Source organism: Andrena cerasifolii, chromosome 3 (genome assembly GCF_050908995.1).
Source record: "Andrena cerasifolii isolate SP2316 chromosome 3, iyAndCera1_principal, whole genome shotgun sequence".
NCBI classification, from domain to species: Eukaryota; Metazoa; Arthropoda; class Insecta; order Hymenoptera; family Andrenidae; genus Andrena; species Andrena cerasifolii.
This window is the reverse complement of record NC_135120.1, coordinates 5,611,492-5,622,626: the sequence shown is the minus strand read 5'-3', so window position 1 is coordinate 5,622,626 and position 11,135 is coordinate 5,611,492. Positions and strand designations below refer to the sequence as shown.

Below are 11,135 nucleotides of genomic sequence, written 5' to 3'. Positions count from 1 at the left end.
TAACAGTCGAAAAATAATTTTAAACGAAATTTATACAAGAGCTTAAGAAACAATTTATATATTGTCCTCTATGTTTAACATGGATGATAAATATTTTCGGAACTAGTATTTTGCTACAGATACAATAAGAACACAAACACAGCATATAACGTATAACAAACTATTCTTTCATTGTAGTACGAAAAAATATAATACACACATAACATAATACATTGCAGAAGAGAAAGAAAAGAGGCGGAGAAATGATTGAAAAATAAAAAGACAAATATTTTGAAGTCATTCTAATGTAATCTATCTTAAATTTTCTAATATTTGTATGATGAACATATCGTATGAAAGGACATTTTCTGACACAATTATGCAGTGATTACAGTTGTACAAAATTGTTATATAACCTACGCGCGCTCACACACACACACACACACACTCACACCCACACACATTAAATATAAAAATTATTTATTTATACTTTTTATATTGCATTTCCGAGTTAAAATATACGATGCTTAGGTTTTCTTGTTTAAGTGACGACAGTTTGAAAACTAGGACATTTTAATATGAATATTATATAACACGCACTGAAAATAATTACATAATATTGCTCAAAACGCTTTATATGACAGAACTGAACTCAAACGAATTAAACTTTAACATGAATTATTGTTAAGATGTATTATAAATATAAATACCAGAATTCGTAAGATTATTGTAAAACAAAATTATTGGTACTTCGTAGTATTTGTTTTTGTAGCCTTTATAATAAAAGTACATGTGATAGTCATATTAAAATGCATTCAATGTATTATTCGTTCATTATGCACAGTCACATACATATTTATAGTCTATTCATGAATTCGTAGATACAACACACACGTTTACATGTTATGATGGTATAATGACTTTATGATTATATGCTAACAATCTATAATCTGTTAATGCACAGTGGCTCCCAAAAATATTCGGACACTAGAGTATGGCTAACTTTATGACTTAATATTTCAGTTGTTTATAAGGTATCCGCCTTGGTTATTTTTTCTAACCATAAGCCATTTATTAGTGTTAATAGAGATATATAATTTATTTGAAAAATTGACATACATTGTATAATAATAATTGCTAAAGGAAATAATGCGGCATTTTCGGCTCACAAAAATATTCGGACACGTGATATATTTTCCGATTACGTCTTTCTGGGAACTCGGTGTTTCGGAAAATTAGAAGAGCATGTTTATAAACAAAACATTAGAGGTCCATGTCTTCTCACTAATCCTCAGTAGCAACTCTGGCGTTCGTCAACGTGGTTCGCAAAGACAAGAATACGTCGTTTAATACACGTCAGCTCATAATTTTCCACCGGGAACAGAAAAAATACTATCGACAAATTAGTTCCATGCTTGGCGTGAGTAAAAGCACTGTCGTAGATATGATTCGAAGATTTCGTACCGAGGGACGCATCGAATCTGTTCCACAAACTGGTAGACCAAGTCTTCTAAGCACAAGGAAGAAAAGAAGTATCGTAAGAAAAGTTAAACAAAATCCACAATTAAGTGCTCCAAGATTAGTTAGCGAACTATTACAAAGTTCTAGAAAGATGACAACAGAAAGAATTCGGAGATCGTTAAGACAAGCTGGGTAGAATGGTAGGGTAGCCAGGAAGAAACCGTTCATTAATGAGGTAAATAGGAGGAAGCGAATAAACTTTGCAAAGGAGTTAATTCCTATGGATAAATCGTGATGGGAGAACGTGATATTTGTGGACGAAAGTAAATTTAACAGCTACAATTCCGATGGAAGAACCATGGTGTGGTGGAAGCCAAACACAGAGTTCCATTTTACCAATACACGAGGTAGGGTGAAACACGGAGGAGGCAGTGTGATGGTCTGGGGCTGCATTTCAAGTTTTGGCGTTGGAAACTTAGTGTTTATTGACACTATTGTGGACAATAATGTTTATTTAAATATACTTAACAACAATTTAATTCAAAGTGTAGAAAAAATGGGGATTAGCAGTAGGGCTGAGACTATTTGTCGAATTTTTTGGTATTCGAATATTCGAATACTTCAATTGCTCAATTATTTGGCGAATATAATTCGAATATCCAAGTATTCGAATACCATTCGAATATTCAAGTATTCGAATACCATTCGAATATCCAAGTATTCGAATACCATTCGAATATCCAAGTATTCGAATACCATTCGAATATCCAAGTATTCGAATACCATTCGAATATCCAAGTATTCGAATACCATTCGAATATTCAAATATTCGAATACCATTCGACTATTCACGTATTCGAATACCATTCGAATATTCAAGTATTCGAATACTGATGTATTCGAATAGTATGGTGTGAATTGTAAATCAAGTTCTTTACGTTCATTTGTCAGGGTGAAATCTTGTAAGCTAATTTTGACCCACTTCACACCATACTATTCGAACACATCAGTATTTGAATAATAACATTCGAATACTCAAATATTCGATGTTTATTCGTAGCATTCGAATACTTGTAAAATATTCGAATATTAAATTATTCGAATAATCCCAGCCCTATTTAACAGTAGTTTTAAGTTTTATCAAGATAGTGACCCCAAGCATACAGCACGTATTATGCAGGAATTCTTGTTGCACAGATGCCCCAAAATTCCTCATCCCCCACCACAATCCCCGGACCTGAACCCTACCGAAAATTTATGGAACGAATTAGACAGGAAAATTCGCAAAACACCAATTCATTCGAAAGAAGAATTAAAACAAAGACTCGAAAATGAATGAGCGTCTATAACGACAGAATATTTAAAAAAAAAGTATACATAATATGCCAAGTAGATTACAATATGTTTTAAAGCAAAATGGTTTTACCACAAAATATTAAAATGAAATATCTACTTATAAATTTAGTTGGAAAAAAGTTAATTCTACATTGTCCGAATATTTTAGTGACCCGAAAATGTGACCATTTCCTGTAGCAATTATTATTGTACATTGCACGTGAATTTTTCAAATAAATTATACATCTTTTTTAACATTAATAAATGACTTATTATTAGAAAAAATAACCAATACGGTTGCTTTATAAACAATTTAAATATCAAGTCATAAAGTTAGCCATACTCTAGTGTCCGAATATTTTTGGGAGTCACTGTACGTACACATAGAATATATTTTGTTATCATATATTCACCATAATGTTGATAATCCAGTTGGTTATTGTGTACATTGGAAACAATTGATCGGTTCATTAAAATGCGCTATCTTAAGTATTGAAACTGCACTTACGTTATTACTGTATCAACAATATTAGTTCGTGAGATAGAATCGAATTTCCTAAATCAAATATAAACGTGCTTGATTCAACTAGCAAATAATCGCACACAATCACTACCAGGTAAAGTTGTCTAAAAGCTACTTCCTCACCGATTTCAATGGCCTTGACATATCTTGCCTTTGAAATCGGTGAGGGAATAGCTGTTCGACAAATTAACCCAGTGCCATTGTAATGATACCTTTATTTAGGCTCCCGCAGACCACCGCGGTTCAGCAGTTTTTTTATACGTGGCTGCTTATGGGCAGCCTTATCTGATCCGCGTCGAAACCCGCTCCACGCCACAAATATTCGCGTTGGTCTGTGGGAGCCCTTAAACGAGAAAACAAATTAATTGAAGCAAATTTTCTGAATTTTATACAGCAAATGTATTTAAAGAAAAAGTAAATTCACACATGTCCTATTCCGTAATACTTCAACGCCGTAGAATGGCTTAACATAAGGGTAATGAATCCAATCGAACTTGAGCAGCTATCATTTAAAATATCTGCATTGTATGTACAGCGATCGCCGATGATTCGCGCCGCTCGATACAAATACACGACGATCGATTGCCTTAGGAAGAGGTGCCTCTCCACTAAGGCTGTTCGAGTACTCGGAAAAAGCGAGCCGAGCCGAGTACCCGTAAAATCCCAGTGGCTCGAAAGAACCGAGCGGCTCGATAAAACCGAGTAGCTCGAATTTTTTCGAGCGGCCCGAAAGAATCGAGAAGCTTGAATTTTTTCGAGCGGCTCGAATATACTTGGAGCAGATCGAAATTTTCGAGCAGACCGACTGTGTCGAGTAGCTTGAAGCTTGAACGTTTCGGGCAAAACGAATATTTCGAATATTTTAGGTTATGTTTATCTACGGGAATGTAAATAATGGTTCTCAATAAGTAATGCGAATAATTAAGGTGTAATTGGAAATATTCTGTAACTTTTGAAAATAAGTACTAAATTCAAATCTTTCTTTTTTTTCTTTTTTTTTTTGTGTATTTATGAACGTATTCATACACTTCTCTTTATGTTATCTTTCTTTTCTTCTTACTTTTTTCTTCGTAACCTAAAATATTCGAAACATTCGTATTGCCCGAAACGTTCAAGCTTCAAGCCACTCGACGCAGTCGGTCTGCTCGAAAATTTCGATCTGCTCCAAGTATATTCGAGTCGCTCGAAAAATTCGAGTTTCTCGGTTCTTTCGAGCCGTTCGAAAAAATTCGAGCTGCTCGGTTTTATCGAGCCGATCGTTTCTTTTGAGCTACTGAGTACTCGGCTCGGCTCGGCCCAGCTCGGCTCGGCTCGGCTCGTCTCAGCCCGGCTCGGCCCGGCTCGTCTCAGCCCGGCTCGGCCCGGCTCGGCTCGGCTCGGCTCGGTCCGAACTTCAAGCTACTCGAATATTCGAGTACTCGAACAGCCTTACTCTCCACCGTGAATTTATGTTTCTTCTAAGTGATTAATCGGTGGCCACTGTACCTTTATGTATTCCAAGTAGTATTACTTATAATTAGTACATTTAATATTTTATAGTCATAACAATATTAACAGAAGAAGCTCGTTATGAAAACTGATGTTTAAAAGATATTGAATCCGTACATTTTCTCGATTTTTGGTTTAACAGAATCTTAACAACTGCTGTGCACATTCAAAATGCATACGTTACTTCATACATTGCTACAAATTATATGCACTTTACTGTACAGAAACAAATAGTACATTATCTAATGCATGCGTGTCGAAAATAAGTGTATGTAATTGTTCTTTTAAGGCCAGTTATACACTTCAATTCAAGAAATTGCATCTCGTAAAATTGAATGTTCATTGCGATGTCATTCGTTGATTACATTTCTAAATTTTCATTTCTGCCAGACAGAGATCCGTACATAACACAGGATATGAAGATTATTTTAGAGATCGCGTTATACTCGGGTAATATACTAATTCAAATTAGTAATAATTTATGAAATAACTTTTAAAGAAAAGTTATTTTCATTATACTATAAGAGAGGTCCTCATTCAACAGTTTGTTAAATTTCATATACGTACATGTGAAATTTTATTTTAAATAAAAAACGAAATTATTTTGACAAGTTTATGACAAGCCAGTGATAATGATTGTGACGAAATTATGATAGCATTTATTAAGTAGTTATTTTAAATACAAAATTAAAATTTTGCTTTATTTCACACATATATAAACATACTAATGATTTCTTAGTTTAATCAAATTAAACAATGAAAATTACTATCAGTGTTAATCCTTTGCACTCCTAGTGCCAACTGGGTTTACGCAAAATTTGCGGAGTGCCAAGGGTTAAATACGCGAATGAAATGATAAAGGTGTCTTGTTTAAGGGGGGACCCCCCACCCAGCCAGAAACCACTAAAAAGTTTGGGATTTTTTTGTTCGTATAAATAAAAATATTGGGTCTCGATTTTTTACATAGTTTTAAAGCAATCTTTATTTTGGTAGAAAATTTTTTTTTTATGGAAAATTGTACAAAATGGCGGTGAACAAAATGTTTTCCCGGGGCACTGCAAAAGAAACTCACCCACACTCCCGGGAATGACTGGATCATCTGAGAAGGAAATACAAAAGAGATATATAAACTGGGATATATTAGCTTCCATGTAGCGTAGGATTTTCTCAAAATTCGAATTATTTTGGAAATTGTAGCAGTTTGAACAATTGACTTTAATTTTTCACGACGTAATAATTTGCACTGAAATGCTTGTAAAAAGTCGAATAATTAAAATATCAATAAAACCCTACGCTACATTGTAGAGAATATATTCCAGTTAATATATCTCTTTTGTATTTCCTTCTCAGATGATCCAGTCATTCCCGGGAGTGTGGGTCAGTTTCTTTCGCAGTGCTCCAGGAAGACATTTTGTACAATTTTCCATAAAAAAAAAAATTTTTCTAGCAAAATAAAGCTTTAAAACTATGTAAAAAAAATCCAGGCCCAATATTTTTATTTATACGAACAAAAAATCCCAAACTTTTCAGTGGTTTCTGGGTGGGGTCCCCCCTTAAGTTATCTTCCGAGACGTTCGAGGTACATACACCTTGAAAATGTATTCATCTATTGTTTCATTCATTCGTGAAGTATAAAAACGTTTTAATAGCATGCATTCAGTTTGAAAATTTTTTCATATCTCAATAGATCGATACTGTTTTACGTGATCCCGTGTACATACATATAAAGGATCGAAACGTAAGAGAGAAAATTATGTAAAAAGTATAAAAATACAAGACAGAGGGAGAGAGAGAGAGAAAAAACCCCTAAACGTGAATTATATTTCGTGTTTTGCTGCCGTTAGAAAAATGTTGCTTAACTCTAGAATGAAATGGTCGGGTGTATATACCTCCGTAGATGAAATCTTGATATTTATTTAAATGTACAACTTATAATCACTTACGTAAAAGCCGATGCTGTTCTGAATTTAGTTAAGATTAACTTTATTGCCACAATCCTGCATAGTTACCATACAGATTAACAGGAAGAGGACCACCGGCTGTAAATAGCCGTGTTCCTGATCCATCATAGCAATGAGTATATATAGCAGGTGTGTATTTTACATTTTGGAATCCGTCGATATATTCTTCATCTGGAAACTAATACCACCGTACAAGTGAGTATCATGTTCTGACAAAAGTAATCAATTCAGATTGAAATTTAAATTCAACAAGAACACAAAGGCATACCACATATCCTTTTGAAGCTTTCAGTACAACAGTTCTATTAGAATTAATTGAAGATTCAAGATACTTTTGAGCTCTGACATCATAAAACATCAGCATCCCCAAGCCTGTTCCGATTGTTAAAACAGAACCTTGAAAGCTAGCCGATCGGATCCCGCAACCACTATACCTGCACAGAAAGCATCGGGAACGTAGAGAGTTTTGTAAAGCTTACGCGTGAAGATATTCATCGCAAGGTGTTACATACCGCGAGGGTATCTTCTTAATAGGTTGCAGAGTTCTTGCGTCTAAAAGTAAAGTATAAGAGCGGCATCCTACTGCGTAAACACCATCGTCTTGTACTGCAAGGCAAACATTCTCCTGACAAGGTGGTAGTTTCCTAGATATTTTTTGTCTGAAGGTCTCGGCAGACCAGATGTGTATAAAACAGTTCAAAGTAAGCGCAGCAATTTCTTTGTACGTCCTGTTGAACGCAAGAGCTCGTACTTTTTGCGCTGATCTGCATTCCTTAACACTCGCAGGCTGAATCAACCTAAACCAGAGTAGAAAGCGAATTAATACGGTGTTATAAGAATATCCTTATTCCTTATACTTTGCATTGTACAACCTGTGCGTAGGCACGTCTTCTTTGTCAGGGGCTTCCGCAAGATCATTATCTATACGCCATAAAGCCATTTTAGTGTCTCTAGAGCCGGAAACTAAAAATTCATCGTCTAACCAACACATATCGAAAACCCAATCTCTATGGCCTCCTTCTCCTACGCAAACTGGATCTAGTGTTGGCAATCTGTATATTGCTATTTCATTGCTATTTTTTGCCCCAGTTGATAGAAGAGTCCTACGACACAAGCAAAACATCGTAAACGAAGGAAAGTTAAGGGGCCTTATACGTTTCTCGGCGCTAAAACGTGGCCAACGTTTGCGAGTGGTTCAGGAATAAACTATTAATCCGACTGGTTTAATTCTTTTTGTGTTTTATAGGTATATGGTTATATACTTCAGGTATGAGAATTAGAAATTTTTTAAAAACGTGGCTTTTTCTCGAAACATCGATTTCCAAGACCCTGGGCATGGTAACTGCCTCACCGTTCATCCGATTAACTTCATTATTTACACACATATTCAACATAAGATTCGTTATCTGGTGACGTTGAGCTTTTTCAATTAAATTCAACCATTTTTTAATAACAAGCAAAAACGTACGACTTTTATAGCGAAACTCACGACCCTTATCTTCAAAGTATTACCATTGCCGCATTTTTTTTGTCGAAAAACGGCATCGTCACCAGATAACTACATTCTCAAAGATTGTTAAAAAATCGGAGATTTTTTATTCAGACCACTCGTACGGGCTGAATCATGCCCACCGTTTGGGGCGGCGCCGGAAAACATGTTCTCCGCTACCGCACGCGGACGCCACATTTTTAAAATTTTTCCAATTCTCATGCCTGTTTTATAATCTATAAACATATACCTATAAAACACAAAAAGAATTAAACCAATCGGATTAATAGTTTATCCCTGAATCGAGTGGCGGATTTACGAAAAAAGGCCCAGGTGGCAAACGTTCTGAGGGGCCCATTTTTTCGGGAAAATGAAGAAGTAGTTCACTAAAAGGGGGTAACTGTACAGAGAAGTACAGAAAAAAATATAGTGCTTGGATAAAATCGTGTTTTTTTTTAAGACAGGGCCCTAGGGGGGCCTTCTGAGCAGAGGCCCATTTTTTCGGGAAAATAAAGCTGTAGTTTACTAAAACGGCTCACAAGGGATGATCCCGAACCCAAAAAATTCTGAAACTTTGTAAATATGTAGGGAATGTCCTCCTGATTACAACGCAATTTTTGTTTGCCGCCCAAATTCACTCTAAGGGGGTGAAATTAACCCCTGAAAATTCCGTTTTTTTTCGATTTTGTGTTATAACTCGCAAACTGTAAGAGATAGAAAACAAGTTTCAAGACAAAAGTTACTTCTTTTAATTAGATCTATCATTTGGTAAAAAAAAATATTTTACAGTTCACGAGTTATAACAGAAAATTGGAAAATAATCGAATTTTCAGGGGTCAAATATCCCCCCTTAGAGCAAATTTGGGCAGCAAACAAAAATGGGGTTGTAATCTGGAGGAAACTTCCAACATATTCACAAAGTTTCAGAATTTTTTGAATTTCCGGGTTCGAGATCTTCCCTTGTCGGTGTAATAATACAGAAAAAAATAGCCGTTGAATATAATCATAATTTTTTGTTTAAAGATGGGGCCCTAGGGGGCCTTCTGTGCAGAGGCCCATGTGGCAACTGCTCATCGGCCGCCCTGTTAAATCAGCCACTGCCTGAATCACTCGCAAACATTGACCACGTTTTAGCGCCGAGAGACGTGCATGACCCCTGAACGAAATAAGTTAGAAAATTAGAAATTTCTATGCTCGCGTACCTAGATGGATTAATTTGAACAGAATGTATACCACATTGCTGCTCAGGAACAGCACCGCTTCCTGAATTCATTTGCCTCCCATGCAGCGATGGTATTTGGTCTAATTTCTGTGTCGCTACATCATAAACCATCAGTTTGTTGCATTTGGTACCAAATACTACTTGCCTATCGCTTAACCATTGAGAGCAAAAGACTTTATTCATATTATTTAAGCTAACCGAATATTCTTTGAATAAATCATGCGTTAATATATGCCGAAATCCGTATTCTTGATTAATCTTTCGCACTTCCTTTGTGTTCGTCTCCCTCGCGCGTACGTAATCCACGAAATTAAAAGAAGTTCGTAAAAACTGCTTTCCCTCGCTTACAGTTTCCGCTTCTTCGTCGCTCGACTCGTAGCAGACAAAATCTTCCGGCTTGTCCGGCTTTCGATTTCTTTCTAATCTTAAGGCCAATCTGTAACAAAGCGTTATTTATTTAACCGCTCGAAGCGAAATCGTTACGAGAACAAGGGAGTACGTATATTTGTTCGTTTACCTTCTAGCGCGCCGTTCTTCTAAGCGATTCCCACTGGCGCAAGGAGGATGCCTGCCGTACACGGTCATTCTCTGCGTCTCGGCCATTGCGTAGAAATTTTATAATTTACGAACTAACGTGCGTTTGAATAATTAAACAGTGCTGCATATAAAATCCTTGGTGGGGATTTATTAAAATTACCCCTGTCTATGTAATAATTCAAACTACTTTTATTGATACAATCTCGAGAATATTACGTTAAATATTCTGAATCATTATATATAACTAAATTGTCCTATCTAGATGGAACTTAAATACATGTTGTCCGTCGTTAGAACGGGAACCAAGGTTTATTCGTTCGGCTTCCAGAAGGAAGTTGTTAACTTCAGAGAAGTTGTTTATATGCATGCACTAATACGATCATTGTAACAATCAATAAACTCTTTGAGCGACGTCGAAGGATTTAAGTATCCAGAGAAAAGTGGAGACTCCAATCTCGTCTGGTGAAATATTTATAAACGTAGCTGGTATGCAGTGAAACAACAAGCAAGTTTTCTTGGCAGCGAGTCCTCTGTAACTGGAAGAAAACAGAGCTGTAGATTTCCCGAGCGATTTTTCTTTCCGTAAAGAGCGGCATTTTCCCGAAGGCAATAATCTCGGAACGCGCGCGCGAGCGTCCGCGGCTTCGCGATCGTTTATAAAACATAACAAACCTTACTAGAAGGACGGCAATTGCCAAAACTATCCGACTGCCTGAGGGAAACGAGTTTCGGATGAAATCCTTTGTTTGTCAGATGCGGAGATTCATAATTACATAACTGATATGCACTTACGGATAATCATATAAATATCAAGGCTTCTTATCGAAATTATACGAAGAAATGGAAAGGAATGCCGCGATATTCATGATAAGTAAGGAGACCTTCGAGGCACTAAGGAACTATTGGATCGCCATATTGAAACGAGCAACAAAATCGTATAAAATTGAACAAACCACACTGAAACAGGAAACTCCCTAAACATGTCGCCGCTCCTTCTCGCGGGATAATTCTCGAGAGTTTCGTTGCTCAACGATTACGAGGAATGAATTGATTTTGAAATAATTATAAGCAGCGAAGACAGTAAGTTCCATCAATTGTCAACAAGAAAACTTTACCCCCTCTACTAAGTTTTATTACAGA

The 11,135-nt window shown here is 36.2% G+C and overlaps 1 protein-coding gene and 1 long non-coding RNA gene across 2 annotated transcripts in view; both read right to left on the bottom strand.

Moving 5' to 3' along the window:
- LOC143367117 (uncharacterized) overlaps positions 1-11,135 on the bottom strand; it is a 136,665-nt gene that overhangs the window by 35,957 nt on the left and 89,573 nt on the right. The gene's annotated exons all lie outside the window — the stretch shown is intronic.
- Positions 3,674-10,927, bottom strand: Dcaf12 (DDB1 and CUL4 associated factor 12-like protein). Its single transcript, XM_076808598.1, has 8 exons — positions 10,788-10,927; positions 10,668-10,707; positions 9,976-10,531; positions 9,439-9,894; positions 7,620-7,850; positions 7,260-7,544; positions 7,016-7,181; positions 3,674-6,925 (listed from the first exon to the last, which is right to left on the bottom strand). Exons 3-8 carry the CDS (start codon positions 10,059-10,061, stop codon positions 6,770-6,772), a joined length of 1,380 nt encoding a protein of 459 aa, XP_076664713.1. The 5' UTR covers positions 10,062-10,531; positions 10,668-10,707; positions 10,788-10,927; the 3' UTR covers positions 3,674-6,769.